The 14,887-nt window shown below is 41.1% G+C and overlaps 2 protein-coding genes across 7 annotated transcripts in view; both read right to left on the bottom strand.

The window, feature by feature from the left end:
• Positions 1-228: 228 nt before the first annotated feature.
• Positions 229-2,721, bottom strand: LOC120789964 (apolipoprotein D-like). The gene is made up of 5 exons (XM_040127190.1): positions 2,086-2,721; positions 1,840-1,944; positions 1,579-1,700; positions 1,303-1,391; positions 229-1,181 (listed from the first exon to the last, which is right to left on the bottom strand). Exons 1-5 carry the CDS (start codon positions 2,098-2,100, stop codon positions 904-906), a joined length of 609 nt encoding a protein of 202 aa, XP_039983124.1. The 5' UTR covers positions 2,101-2,721; the 3' UTR covers positions 229-903.
• Positions 2,722-3,383: 662 nt separating this feature from the next.
• LOC120789729 (collagen alpha-1(XVIII) chain-like) overlaps positions 3,384-14,887 on the bottom strand; it is a 57,814-nt gene continuing 46,310 nt past the window's right edge. For 3 of the 6 annotated variants that reach the window (XM_040126674.1, XM_040126672.1, XM_040126676.1), the window contains 28 exons: positions 14,635-14,670; positions 14,275-14,409; positions 13,783-13,842; positions 13,602-13,637; positions 13,297-13,341; positions 12,731-12,793; positions 12,269-12,304; positions 12,048-12,131; positions 11,724-11,789; positions 11,357-11,419; positions 11,135-11,224; positions 10,885-10,920; positions 10,671-10,724; positions 10,241-10,297; positions 9,862-9,921; positions 9,685-9,726; positions 8,885-8,912; positions 8,659-8,727; positions 8,291-8,316; positions 8,068-8,166; positions 7,848-7,986; positions 7,652-7,728; positions 7,199-7,327; positions 6,374-6,421; positions 6,192-6,254; positions 5,643-5,840; positions 5,402-5,517; positions 3,384-5,321 (listed from right to left, as the gene is read on the bottom strand). In XM_040126674.1, the coding sequence (XP_039982608.1) occupies positions 5,120-5,321; positions 5,402-5,517; positions 5,643-5,840; positions 6,192-6,254; positions 6,374-6,421; positions 7,199-7,327; positions 7,652-7,728; positions 7,848-7,986; positions 8,068-8,166; positions 8,291-8,316; positions 8,659-8,727; positions 8,885-8,912; positions 9,685-9,726; positions 9,862-9,921; positions 10,241-10,297; positions 10,671-10,724; positions 10,885-10,920; positions 11,135-11,224; positions 11,357-11,419; positions 11,724-11,789; positions 12,048-12,131; positions 12,269-12,304; positions 12,731-12,793; positions 13,297-13,341; positions 13,602-13,637; positions 13,783-13,842; positions 14,275-14,409; positions 14,635-14,670 (2,157 nt within the window). In that variant the 3' untranslated portion in view covers positions 3,384-5,119. The remainder of the gene's footprint in view (positions 5,322-5,401; positions 5,518-5,642; positions 5,841-6,191; positions 6,255-6,373; positions 6,422-7,198; positions 7,328-7,651; positions 7,729-7,847; positions 7,987-8,067; positions 8,167-8,290; positions 8,317-8,658; positions 8,728-8,884; positions 8,913-9,684; positions 9,727-9,861; positions 9,922-10,240; positions 10,298-10,670; positions 10,725-10,884; positions 10,921-11,134; positions 11,225-11,356; positions 11,420-11,723; positions 11,790-12,047; positions 12,132-12,268; positions 12,305-12,730; positions 12,794-13,296; positions 13,342-13,601; positions 13,638-13,782; positions 13,843-14,274; positions 14,410-14,634; positions 14,671-14,887) is intronic. The other 3 variants (XM_040126673.1, XM_040126677.1, XM_040126675.1) reach the window with 2 other exon arrangements.

Here is a 14,887-nt window from a genome sequence, read left to right on the forward strand (position 1 = left end):
CATGTCCAAGGAAATTCGTATCCATTATGTCAAAACATAACTCTAAAAAAAAAAAAATAATAATAATAAAAACGATTTCAACGATACAAAACATGTTGGGATTGTGAGAGATGTGAAGTTGTTTATTACATAGTTAAAGGTTTTAACGTTTTTATTTTGAAGTCTACACCCGAAAACGGAAGTGCTATCTTGGACAATGACGTAAAACGTGTTTGGGATTTTTCGGGAAAAAACTGACCTTTTTTAATTTTATTATTTAAAATGTAACTATTGAAAAAAATGAACAAAATAACCATGAAAACAAATTTAAGGGAACCAATTACAATTGACGGATTTAAATAAATGCTGAATCTAAACACCCAGTTTTCAATCAGTTTTCATCGATTCGTTTTATTTTATTCAGCAAGTCGTGGATATATAAAGGATTCCCACAGGTTAGAGGTTTACAGTACTGAAAAAAAAATTAACGTGCTTAAAATGTGGGCCTGCCAATACCACATTTCTACGAGCCAAGTCCAAACTTGGCATCTTGTGTTTACATTTGACCGGAAAAACAGGCGTCTTAAAGCTGGAACTCCCAACATAATAAACTGCAAGAACATGATCATTTCACTAAGCCTATGTATGGCAAGTAAATCTCTCAAACGATGACACCCTTTTTTCTTTAATTAAATTTTATTTATTTTTTTTATTATGCACATGAACGTAAACAGCAGTGACAGCTTTAAAAAGGCACACAATGCATATTTATTACAAGCTGTAAACAAAAAGGTCTGTAAGAGAAGAGAATAGCATATGTTGTTTTTGTCTGGTGCATCACTACATATTGTCCTGAACGTCACATTAGACAGTACACAAAAATTATTATCCTACACCATACCATACTGGCATTTCCACTGGAGTTCAAACCTGTTCCCCTGTTTTCGTTTTGCTGACCATGCCCCGGGTCATGACGTCACAACCGGTCTGTTTGGTGACCGTAAGGCGGCTTAAGTTTACACCAGCAGCAGCAGCCAGCTCCGCACGCAGCTGGCTGGTGACGTCCTCGGCCAGCGCCCGAGTGCGAGCCAGGATCCAGGCAAAGTCAATGTGGAGAAGGCCAAAGTAGTCTGAGCAGGAGTACACCACAGCGTACGACTGGTAGTCTGTGGAGAGGACCCAGTAGGGAGCATCTGGAACACCTGGATACGGAAAAATTTCAGTGGTATAACATAGTATAATGTAAAGGCAATTCTGTATTGTATTAAAGCTGTAAAACATACTAGCTCAACTTTCAAAAAACTGCATCCAGAGTACACCTACCTTTAAAGAAGCTGACACCCAGAATGGCAGGTTGAGATGCGTTTTTAACTTTGGCAACACCCTCGATTGAATTTATCTTTCCATTAGACCTGTACAGGGGGGGTAATGTAAATGAGGATTTCAGTTAAATAGAACAAGAAATCCAAATCCATCCATATTTATTCATATACATGGTAAGGGGTGATGGGCTTCTCCCAGCCAAACAAAATGTCGGAAAAGTAACTTTTACTTAAGGAAGATGCTGAGGAGTATTCAGCGGGGTAGTTAAATCCTTACAGCAACTCTGCGTTGCGAACGTTGACCGTCCCGTCAGCGAGGAGAGTATATGTGGCTTGGTTGCATTTCCCTCTTTCAAATGCAGCTGGCAGCTTCTCTATTTCAAACCAGGTGCCCATATACTAGACGGAGAACAGAACAACGGTTGTCAATTGCCCTGTTGGTGACCAATAATAACACAGCAAGGTCAATATAAAGAAAGCCAATGCACACATGCCAGAAGTCATCAGAATGGACATGGGTAACAGTCATGTGCTTTACCTTTGTAACGTTGAAGCCCTCTTGAACAGATGGCCGGGGGCAGCTGCCAGGGTGGAAAGACTGGCCTTCAGCCGCCGCAGCGTTCAGACAGAGCACAAACAGGACCTTGAAATTCAAGTCAGAGCAGTTGATGTGAGAAACTGGAGTAGCATAGCGAACCAACCAACGCCAGTGGATTGATACAGATAATAACTTTTTGCGTATTACAAAGTGTTACGTGCTAAAATGAGAACACGCTTACAGTACCTGGAAGGCCTTCATGTTCAGGTGGCGAAGAAAAAAAGAAAAAAGATGTTCCAGTGTGAAGGCCAACCTCAAAAACACGTCTATATTGTCAAAGTAACGTAAGAGCGCACTGTACTACTCTACTACTACCCTTCTGTCATGTACTTTTCGGCTCAGAACAAGTCGAGCGCTGTTTGGTGTGGTGTTTTTTTTTTTTCTTTCCATGCCAGACCTTTGGAAGAGCAATGTGTTTGACGAGCTATACTTAGATTCTGTTTACAAAACCTTTAACCTTCGGTACAGGACGGTTACGGTTATCGAAGAATCACATTCAGTACAATGACTCACTAAAGGTATACACTACAGTATAATACTACTGCTCTTTCTACTGCTGTTTTTTAGGGCAGCTACTGTTGGGTAGACCTGCAACTATGTAAACTTATTTCCATTAAAATCATTCATAATGTCAGCAAAATATAAATAATGACAAATGGCGTCCTTAAATTTGTGGATTCTCTGACCAACATAGCTCTGTTTGAATGCATGGGTCCTCATTTTGTTTGTATTGTGCACACAAGCCGTTGGAGTAATTCACATCTGGCCATTGTTTCATGTTATTCCAATGACTGACAGTTGATGGCAGTAATGCACCAAAAAAAAAAAAAAAACAGCAATGAACCAACAAAGGCACGGAAGAAGACTTTTAGCTCGTAAACAAGGGCCTAAACAATGCCAGATATAAAACATTTTTATGAGGAAGAAAAGCACCCCTTGTTTATAAGACCTCAAGGATACAGAGTGTGTTTTGGGGAGTTACACTGAATGTAAACAATACTTGAAATCTCACAAGACAAATGCACCGGGCCCCTTTAAGCTGGCAGAGCCATACGTGGAAACCTCGAATGACTATAATGAATCGAGTTAAAATAATTACTTTAAATTAACCCAAATTGAATTGAGATGAATGAAATTAGGTTCTAGTTTTACTTGAATAAATTGAATATTTACTCATTTAAATTAGATTAAATTTGCTAAATTTGTATATACACATGTATACACACACACACACACACACACACACACCCCGACCCCCCCCTCGTGTGGTCGGTAAATAAAGTAACAAGAAATTTCAGTATAACAATGCCAGAGTTAGGTTTGAGTAAAGACAGTGTTACTTTGTAAAATGTTCTGTTCAAGACTTATTATAATCATAATCCTTTCATAACCCAGTTTAAGTCGTTTTTTTTTTTTTTTGATTTTTAAGTGTCTTTATGGATATCAAACATTCAAAACCCCTTTTTTCACTTATACCATTTCCATATTTTTCAAAAGCCTTTAATTTACAATGAACATTACAAATGAAAAGAGCCATAATTAAGGGCACAAAGGAAATTACCGCTTCTCTGTTCACTGGAAATTTGACAGTGTTACTTACAGTCAGTGGTATTGGCGTTATTTTCTGCACTGCATTGAGAAACAATGAAACAAGAACAGGTTATGAAAAGAAGAAAAGGAAGAAAAAAAACCAAAAAAAAACAACTTTATTCAACAATAAAATATTTATACAAAACATGTGCTCTCAATTTTGCCCATGGAATCTCTTTATAGAGTATTGTTTTTCAACATGAAAATATTTTTGCTTGTTTCAATTGTAGGCCCACACTTGGTGGAATTTTGTTTGGACTTGTGAACATTCTCCAAAAATCTATCAAATTAAAAAAACAAAAAAACAACACTACAGAAGAATAGGATAAAGGCAAAGTGAGAAGAAACAGTCATTTGACAAACAATGAACGATAAATTACATTCTTAAATTTAATCATTTGATTTCATGTTATGTGCTGTGACGGTATAAATAAATCACTGACTTTAAATTAAATAGCCTATTAAGAGCTGCTAAGGAGTGAGATCACCAAGGTGTATGAAAAGCTACAACACAAACAACGCTGAAAATGTTGAACTTAAAAAATATTTTTTAAAATGAAGTACAGTGCATCAAAAATTGCTTTGGTGGCAACACTGGTTGTCTGGTCGTCATGTTGGACGAGGGACAATTTAGGTTGTGTAAAGTTCTGGCCCTTGAAAATATTGAGTAAACTTCTCCTGAAATTCATAAAAATGATTTAAAAAAAAAAAAAAAAAAATTTCCATGACAACTTGTAAACAAAACAATGAAAATAGCCTTTTACGCTTTCATCACAAAGTCTTTGGAAAATCTATCATTTGTGATGACTGCCACGTTTCAGGAAAGGCGCAGATGCCTGCAGCCACGTGTCCTCAGTCTCTACTTTCAGTCTTCTGAAGAACAAAAAAGACAATGATAAAAGAGACGTCTCATCCTCAACACACCTGGGTGACTATGTGAAGCCATTTGTGTTACTCTGATTTTTGGAAAGACGCAAATGTATCTTGTTGCAACTTAGTCCACTTTTTTTTTTTTTTTTTTTTGGAATAAAAAGGTTAAAAGGTGCTGCGTGTATCATTTTTAACATAATAAATCATCACAACATTCAGTGTGAGAGGATTGTACTGCTGCTATGAATTAATATGACTATTGCTCAGAAGGCTTTCAGCCTTCATCAGGCTCTGTGTTGCCTTTTACACTATGTGCCACAGGGTTGGAGTTAATGAGAAACCTATCATACTGCTTTACAACACACAGGGACATTTCCTTTATGGTGCAAAATTTTGCTTCGCAAGCAAAATGCTTCCATTTCCAGAGCGTAGCATCAACTCCCTAGCTTACCATCCCAGAATATGTCTTTGCTGTTGTCATGAGTTTGTTACTTTTCTCACTCCTCAGAAAGAACACAGTGTGATTTCAGAAGGAGAAAAAAAATAAGTATTAACATCATCTTAGCGAAGGAAAGGGTGTTAAATGTGGTCCTCTGTTTTAAAAAAAACCCACAAAATGCTACACATAGCACCAGTGATGTGATAAAAATGACGTTCTTTGCGAGGAAAGACAAATCTTTTCCCCGAGTGTTTACCATTTAAGGTGGCTGAGATGGGTTCTTTGGTGGAGTGGTATGGGGTGTGGGGGTTGGGAGGGGATTTAAGGGTTTTTGTGGGTCTCAATGCAAAGGACAATGTGCTCGCTGGAACAGCTTCGCGTCTGCTGGCCCAGGAGCAGACCTGAGGTCAGGCTGGACGACTGGCCCATGACGGACATGTGGTCCGCTCGCCACGTCTCGCAGTGTTTGTCCACCACTCGGAAACCCCTGCTGGTGGAGCCGTGCCAGATGCTCTTCTGAGGCCTGACAGACAGAGGGCAGAATATATAAATACGACGGACGCAAGGACACAAACAAGATGGCAGTCAACCAAGTTTACTGACCAGAAAGGGTCCGCTAAAACATCTCGGCCGTCAAAGGAGTAGATTGGTATCCTGGAATTGATTGGGCCCCCATCGCCGTTGAAAATGGATCGCCAGTTCCTGAACATCATATCTCCCTTGAAGGAGACACATAACGGGTGAGATACAACCAGAAATTCTCATGAGTAGAGGGTGCATGTCTGATAACAGTTTAGTATAAGTAGATTTTTAACAGCAAGAAACAGCAGGGGAGCAGACTCACCCTGAGATTGGTAACTGGCAGAGTTTCACGGAAACCAGGGTAGACCACGTGGACCAGGTCTTGCCTGTGAGACGAAATGAAGGCACGGTAGTTTGGAGCCAGACCCATCGCCTTGGCCTGCTCGTAACACATCCGGTCGACCGTGTCGAGCCCCATCATGTCCCCCGAGTGGGGCTGGTTCAAGGCCACCAGGTTGAGCTGGAGGGAGCGGGAGCAACGGTTCAGTGTTAGTCCGGAGTCACTCACAGGATGCTAGAGGAGTCCTGTTTCACTGTAACCTTAAGTACTGACCATGTTGCTGTACATTGGCAAAAAGCTAAAGTAATCTACCATAACCATAAAAAAAGAACATTTGGTTTATATTCATGAGTCAAATAATGAGAAATATGCTGTGAAAACCTCTAGAAGTTATTGGTTGTCAGTTTTTTTTTTAAATAAAGGGACATGTAGCATAATATGCCACATAATATAGTACATTAATCCGTAATTCAGTAATCCGCTGTAACAGTTAAGTTCCTGTCTTTAAAATATAGTGTGATTTATACTCACCCTCGTTTTAACTGAACTGATTCTTTCCACCGTGTCTCCTCTTATCTGAAATGCAACTCGAGGCTAAAGGAACAGTTGAAAAGAGATGTTAAATGGATGAATACGGGGACACACAATATTCCACGCCAGCAGATTTTTTTTTTTTTACTGAGTAAAAAGCCATAAAAAGAAGCAACAAGTACCTCATCTTGTGGTACGATATTATTGGAGAGGTAGATCAGACTGCCAAGCTGCGAGGACCAAGCACAGAAAAATCAAGACTGTAAAACAGATTCCATACGTTGTGTGATTTGAGCTCATGTTCAAAAACCTGAAATCGCAAGACAACCAGTCTGACTGTTACAGTATATATCATATGCACACATTGTATTTTTGATGATAAAATTAAATAGCACATTAGTTACAGCAGCTGATTGATCATTGATCATCCTCTCGATTAGAGACAATGTTTCGCTTTCCAAAGCGTTTCCGGTAACCGTTAGTGACGTTGGTGACCATTAGTGACGTTGGTGACCATTAATGATGTTGGGGATCTGACCCACAGTCAGAGAATAAGTCACCAAAATCTCTCTAAAACGATTCTTTCCCTGAAAAGACGTGTTTTTCTGAACTTTTATATTAGGAACGGATTTAGACGGGTCTCAAAGGCAGATCAGGATACTCACTCAAGGCTTCGCTGACCAAGACAACTTCCAAGTGAGAAACAGAAAACCGTTTAAACTGCTGTTACACCATTTTATTTGCTGCATCAGTTCAGCCTTGAGCTACAGGTGCGTGACTTTGAAAAGGGGGGGGGGGGGGGCAGCTCCGGGGGACGTTCCTAGCTACTGAATTCATTTTTCACCTGAAAGATTACACAACTGATTGCGGTATAGAGAAACAACATCAACCTGTTTAGTAATCTGACATTCATGTACACATTTGACGTTTTAAATTACGTTTGGCTCTGCATATCTTGTACTAATGTGGGATAAATCTAGATGTACAATGCTAGTCCAAGTCTGTACCTGAATCTCTTTCCATCCCTGGGAGACCTTGAGGAACAGACTTCCCGTTACCGTGACGTACGCCAGAGTTCCCTCTGCATCCCTGAGGGTTTGCTGCATCATACTCTCACGGGTCGGAAACATTTTCAGCTGACAAAACAAATACAGAGAAGTCCAGTTACGTTTGCTGAATGAGGCCCGGCTGGTTGTGTTTGAAGGCACTGGAAACAGCTACTAAGTTGACAATAAAGTAAGAATATTTTATCAGAGATATACAAACAAGAAAAACTGTACATATCACTGGGAGCTTGGACATTTTTAGGTTGATTTTGACACCGATAGTGAATTTTAGTGTCCATTGCGGAATGATTAACTATTAAAAGTTCTAGCTCTGAAAGTAACCATCAACAGTTGGCATACTGGTGTAACTACGTGTACACCCTGTATGTGTCCGGAAGAAACAAATTAACTTACGGATGCTGTGTTACCCGAAGATCCAGGAGGTCCGGGTGGTCCAGGAGGTCCAGGGGGGCCAGCCATGGTCAGAGCTGCTGTAACAAAGATGTCAACGCTTTCATACAAGCTCATAACTGGTTGTTTGATCTCATCAGATACAACAACGGCATACACCGTTACATTTTCCTGTAATCGTAAGACTGATGAGCTCTACCTGAGCCGTATCCTGGTCCTGGAGGCCCTGGTGGCCCAGGGGGACCAACAGGACCTGGTCTCCCATAGCCTGGGACGCCAGGGGAGCCCGGCACCCCGGGGCTACCTGGAGGACCGAGAACCGACTCTCCTTTGGGCCCCTGAAACACGTCAGGAAGAAGTTACTGATTGCCGTGGTCAAAAAGACGATACGGTTGTTTATCCATGGAACTTGGACTCACCACCAGTCCTTGTCTCCCAGGGATACCTGGTAGCCCTGGCATGCCTGCCTCCCCCTTGTCTCCCTTCTCCCCTTTGAGACCCTGGTCACCTCTTGCCCCCTGCAATTACATACACAGGCGCAGACACACTCAAAACTTGAGTTTTCATGGCACATTAAATCAGCATGTTCCCAAACACAAAACAAAACAATACAAAAAAAGAACCGACTGATTTGAAACGTACCCAGCCTCCACTGGGAAGAAATGTGTCTAGAAAAGGAAAAACAGGAAAGAACAGAGGAAGGCGTTAAAAGTCCAAAAATACTCTAAAAACTAGTTTAAATCGCAGCAGGGTGTTTTCATTAAAAAAGGCTTGGGAAAGCACAGAGAAAATACAAAACAGAATGTCCTTCTTAACATAAAAATCAAACCTTTTTAAGTTGGTTTTTTTTCATCCTATTTCTGTTTCTAATAAACATTGTTCTTCTCTTTGGTGATATATAAAGGCATCTAATGTTCTTACGTTGTTAGACATTTTTCATTTACATGGGGAGCGCCGTTATCCTTTGATTTGATTTAATTTGAGCAACAAATTCTGAAGTGCTGACTCACTTGGTGGAGCTGATATCCCGGGAACGCCCCTCTCCCCCTTTTCTCCTTTTAGTCCCGTCTGACAGTTTCCTTGGAGACAAAAAGCCATAAATCGTTTGCTTATTCCTCTCCTAATATCCTGAATACTCTGTAAAGTCGCCTTGTTTAGAGATATTTTGATAAACGTGGCTACAACAGACTTTAGGCGTCAAAATTTCTGGTAAACATGAAAAATAATCCAACCTACCAAATGCAATGGATCCATTGGGATTAAGCTGAAATAATAGTGCACAAACATTAACAGCAGTCAGTGATGACTGAATTTGGAAATCATGGCAATTTGTCAGAAAAAAAAAAAAAAAAAGTCGGAATACATTAGATCATCCAATGTGTAGTGTTAATATTATAAAATCACCCTGCAAATGACCAGTGCAGATCGTAGATGTGATATTAGTACTACCTTATTTTGTTTTTGGCACTGAGCCTTCACCTTTCCAGACCGGACATGCAGCATGCAGGAATATGTCGGAGCAATCCACGAACAGTTCTGAGTGACAAAATGTTAAGGCAGTGGCCGATGTTACACAGAACAACATGCGGTCTATCTGTAGACTCAAGGGGCAGGGAGGGGAGCTGTGCAAAAGAAACCGAGTGAAAAGGGAGTGGCCGGTGTGTCGGGGCCGGAGTGGGAGCAACAGGACCGTACAGAACCGGTAGTTAGGAGTGACTGTACTGTACTGCTACAGAAAATCAACCAGGGGATTATGCAGGCAGCTGAGGGTTAATGAAGGCAGAGGTGACTCATCATAGTCTCTAAAGGCCTGTAGATAACTGATCCATCTGGACAGCGACTTTTATACAGCTTGTGTCAGAAAATTAAAAAAATGCATCGCGCCGCGTCTGTTAGGCCACTATGTATACAATTAATCTATTTTTTAGATTATTGGAAAGAAGGAGCAAAAACAATAAGGTTTTCTAACACAGGCTGTAGTAAAAGCTTTCATGCCACAATAGCAACGTGGTTGTATACAGTAGGTAGGAACTTACAGCCATTTTGCAGTGAGGTCTGGGAGGGATGGGGAACACTGTCTTCAGAAACGAGGAGAGGAGAGAGGACAGTAAGCATATATAAAGTATTAAACACAGGTGACGATTGAGAAGAGTGGCGTCAGAAGTGTGTGTTAATGAAAAAGAGTGTACGTGTGTGTGTGTGTGTGTGCTTACTCCCTTGGGGCAGTTGAATATTCCTGGGCGGCCAGGAGGTCCAGGGGGGCCAGGAGGTCCCTTAGCAGAGCGGACGAGGACGACAAGAAAGCGAAGAACGGGGAAAAAAATAAAAATAAATAAATAAATAAATAAAAAGGAGAAAAGGTGAATTTTTTAAAAAACTATTTGAAGTATACAGTGACTAAAAGGGGGGGAAACAGGTGCTATAAAACTTCACACTGTGGTAGAAGTAACAAATGTGCACAGATAATCCACAGCAATTTGTGCGTGGTTCATTTGCAGATCTTTTGTATTATTTCACATGTAGAAACCACATTTTTTTTTTTTTTTTTTTTCCCCCCCACATGCTCTGATTACACCCTGGTGTGTGACTCACCGGCAGCCCGACAGAGTCCCCTCTCTCTCCTTTTTGTCCCATCAGGCCTGGACGACCCTACACGGAGAGAGACGCATTATCCAAAATCGTCTAAATTAACACAACAACTTTATGAGGAGTTAGATCGGATTAACTTCAATGATTCTAACAATTTAGGTAATTAGGTAGTTTGTTGACTGAGTCAATGTGTGATTTAATTTAATGTAAAACTTCTCAAACGGTAGGTGTATTGAGCTTAACTATGGGTTTAGAGGCTGTGTTTTTACAGCTGAAGACAAACGATTGTTATTTGAAAGGAACACAGACAATAAGTAAATTTAACCTGAATCTCCTCATCAACAACAGAACCAAGAACTAAGATAAGGACGTGTCAGTGTCTGTATGCTCTTTTAATCAAAGCGGTAATCTTTGGTGAGTTCGTGGTGCTTACAGGTCTTCCAGAAAAACCATATTCTCCTTTTGGTCCTGGGGGTCCCATAGGTCCCTGTTAGAAACAAGACAATGCGACTGATTCCATATCTGAAATGCATTTACTGTATCCTTAATCCGTAGCACCAGAAACAAATGTAAGTAAACGGTGTTATAAAGCTTGAAAAATGAAAATTTAGTTGAATTTGCTTTTGTGGCTCGCCATCGATACTTACTGGAATTCCAGGGGGTCCAGGTACACCGTTATCTCCCTACGAACAAAAGTACATTCGCACTGACTCGTACAGTTCCATTGAAGAGGTTTTCAAGATCACGGTTATGGCAACTTTTTAAATAAAGATATTTACACTGACATTCAAACCCTGAGGAAAATGTATGCACGTTATATCCCTAGTAAGTTAATGCAAATGACAGATATGAAGAAAATCTGATCTGGAAAGTGAAAATTGCGACAAGAGATGCAACCTTGACTCCTTTGGGCCCTACTGGACCAGCCAGACTTGACACCATAGATCCATCAGCTGCAATGACCTGTCCCGGCTCGCCCTTTTCACCCTGCATGCATAAACACAAGTAAAACAAACTCTTATTAAACTGAGAACAGAGAAAAATAAGGGTGCAAATTCTGTTTGTTTCACCTCTTTAGTTTGCTTAGATATTGTACAAATGCGTGCACGCCCCACTTACTTTCAGTCCCGGAGGTCCTTGAACACCTCGTAACCCAACGTCACCCTTTGGACCCTGTGGTCCCTGCAAACATTCAATAAATTTAAACATAAATATAACTCCATATCTAAATGTTTGACTCTGCCATGACAGGAATTAAACAAAAAGTTAAAATTGTTTCTCTAAATGTTGTCATATCAATGTTTGTGTACCTATTTGTCTAAAGTGTTTTGGAATGGGAAACGTGACAGCTGAACGCACTAACGGGAACACTGGGCTGTTATGCTCCACAAATATAAACCAACAATAGTTATCTAAAACATTTTTTTGTTGCCATGACATCAAGATCATTTGGTCCGCAATGGATGTTTTTTCGCCTGATACTCACAGCAAGTCCCTGAGCCTCAAAAATCCCTGAGAAGTTGAAGGCACCATCTGTATCATTAAGTAGGAGCTGAGCAAGAGACAGAAGGAAAGTTTTGTCAGTATAAACAGACTTAACGACTTCATCCCTCTGGTTACACAGTGCAGCCCCCCCCCCAAAAGGTCACTGTTGTGCTAAAACCCAGATAAGTATGATTGAAACGTAGTTGAAACAACCATGTTCCCATTCCCTCAACAAGATGGAAGAGTGGCACGGGTGCTGCCAACACTGCAATGTCCCTTCTAGCCTAAGTAAGCCCTGAACGGCTGTGGGTCGGGTGCTACTTACATCCTGGAGGTTGATAATGGGCCCTGGTGGTCCAGGGGGTCCTGGAGGGCCGGTAATACTGAGTCCGTCCCGTCCCACCTCGCCCTGGAAAAGCACAGCTGACATTTTAGCATTTCAGTAAACAGCAGCACAGGAGGCTCCAGATGTCAGAATCGTGTAAAAGTGTTTGTGTGCACTTGTAAGTCTGACCACTTCCCATATCCACTCCATAACGGTTTTACCTTTTGTCCTGGATCACCTTTGTCCCCCTTTGGTCCCTGTAGGTGACGCAGGATAAAACATACTATCAGTTATCAGAGTTAAACATCCAGTTATTTTCCGTCAGTTTTGATGTTTTTTCCACAGGTATATACTTTAATCCTATCTATAAAACATATTGTTCCTTTGTTTGTCCTCGTATAGCTGAGAATGTTACGTTAAGCCATGTATTAAAGTTTTGTGTGTAATGTGTCCTCTCTCGTTGACGAGTGGACTTACGATATAAATGACGAGACATTTTACAGATTTTAATCAAAGCAGTCATTAAAAATTTTTACTTTTAAAACTGGCTTGCCAGTTGCTTATGGTGGAAAAAGACACAGTAGGAACCAGTAGCACTTGCTCTGAACTATCTGAAAAAAGCTGACATTTTAATGAAATCATTAATATCACTGATGTGTCCATCGGTCGATCCATTTCCTGACCTCTGCCCCTTTTAGTCCCTCCTGTCCTGGAAAACCCGCGGGTCCTGTAGCACCTGGCTCCCCCTGCAGGAACCATGAAGAAACATCCATCATGCTCCATGTATCACTGGCAACAAAACTGCTTGCTCCTTTTTTCTAATGGTAAAATGCATTTCCGAGATTCCCGTTTAGTAGACAAACAATTAAAACAAAGTGACTTGACTTGTGCCTTCCTCATGTGTGGGCATCTCTCTCTCTAATCACCGGTAAAGTTCAACTCATCATTACAAGAGTCACTGAGATCTAGTGTGATGCTTCATTTGTGTTAGGAGATGACATCAGGAGCACAGATCAGATCCAACAAGACCCACAACCTGGCAGGTCCTGACTCTTGTAGCAAGCCCGTCTCTCTGCTTACTCGAACACCTTGCTGCAAAAAAACCCGACCTCCCTCGATGCCACGCGGCCTTTCATTTAAAATCCGTTTACTATGACCTAAAGGTATAAAGTTTTAAGAAGCTTGTCGGATTTGTACGGATATACATCTCAAAAAGTGTAACGGAAGGACGGCAGACAAGCAGACTCACCTTTTGCCCTGGCTCTCCCGGAGAGCCGTCTAAACCATCTTTACCCTGCAGTGGGCAAAAAGAGAAAAATCATGTTTAAAATAAATTCCAAACTACGACTTACCTGAACTCTATAATTGAATAAATCTATGTCTAAAATGAAAGGGGGGGGTAATTCCCTGTATGTTTACCTGAATCTTAAGCATTAGCTAACACATGCCATTCTTAACCCCAAGACCAAATCTTAACCCCGATCAAAAGGGTTACCATTAGGAGGACCAGGTTTAAGTAACTAATAAGTGCCTACACATGCACAAATGTCATACCTTGGGCCCTGGAAGTCCAGGGATTCCTTGAGGACCCTGTGGAAAACAGTAGTATGGTAGAATATCTGACGCAACAAGACTAGCTGACAATGATATGACGACTGACGACATGAAAACACTCAGATGCAAAACAATACGGTGCAGAATGCTTGTCATGGTAACACACGCATTGCAGTCGTACCTGTGGGCCTTTGGAGAATCCAGCTCCAAAACCGCTGTGCATCGCAGATCCTTCTAAGTCCTACAGAAGAAGAAAAAAGAAAAAGAGATTCATAATAAGTAGTGAGTAAGAGAATAATTGTTTCCAAAAAATCTCAACCACTTCCGTTAAATCACCAGGTGATTTTGATGGATATGGTACAAATACACTGAAAAAGCAGACTTCAATTTCAGATTTGTCTGAAACAGCAAAACAATAGCTGAGCATTTCATGTGCCATACACATTTCAAACCACTCGAACCATGCAGATATTCGATGGGATGTTGTGGAGATAAGCTTATTAAAAAAGCAGGGGTGATGCTCTGTTTTACAGAGACCAGGCAGAAGCCAACCGGCAAGCTTTAATCCCTCATAACAGCAGGACCGACGTTGGCTCCTTATGATTACAACCATACTAATATTGTCAGTTGAATTATAAGTAGCCCAGTCATGAATTAGTGAAACAGGCTGTACCTCATAGTCCAAGATGAAGCCCCTTCCAGGGGGTCCCGGGGGCCCAGCTGGGCCAGGTGGACCCCTGGGACCAGGCTGCCCTTCGGTACCTTCTTCCCCTGGAAGGCCTGGGAACCCTGGAGGGCCCTGATCTCCCTGAGAGATGGATGACAAATTCAAAATGTTGATTAAATCCTCTTCGGAGCTGTATATATTCTGGCTGTTGAAAGTGAAACAGATAAGGTGACTGGAAGTGTAAGATAAATACCGCACCAAGAAATTGTACCACATTGGGTACGATGCCAATTTAAAAGCTCAGTATAATTATCGCCGCTAATGGAAGCAATGGCGGTTCACTGCAGTGAAATAATCAGATCTTACCTTTAGTCCTGGTTGCCCGCTAACACCAGGCTCTCCCTGTTAACAAATAAAATATAATCAACTAACATTAACTCCAGCAGTGACAAGAGACCGACAGTAGTTTCTCGTTAGCACAAAAAGGCAGAGCAGCTATTGCAACACAGACTTGTTTACAGTCAAGCCCCGTAGCTTTATTAGTCCACAGGGTCACCTCATTAACAGCTTGGCTCTTTGTATTGGGTGGTTATTTAGTTTGTGTATAATTGTTTTTTGC

Source organism: Xiphias gladius, chromosome 5 (genome assembly GCF_016859285.1).
Source record: "Xiphias gladius isolate SHS-SW01 ecotype Sanya breed wild chromosome 5, ASM1685928v1, whole genome shotgun sequence".
Taxonomy (NCBI): Eukaryota; Metazoa; Chordata; class Actinopteri; order Istiophoriformes; family Xiphiidae; genus Xiphias; species Xiphias gladius.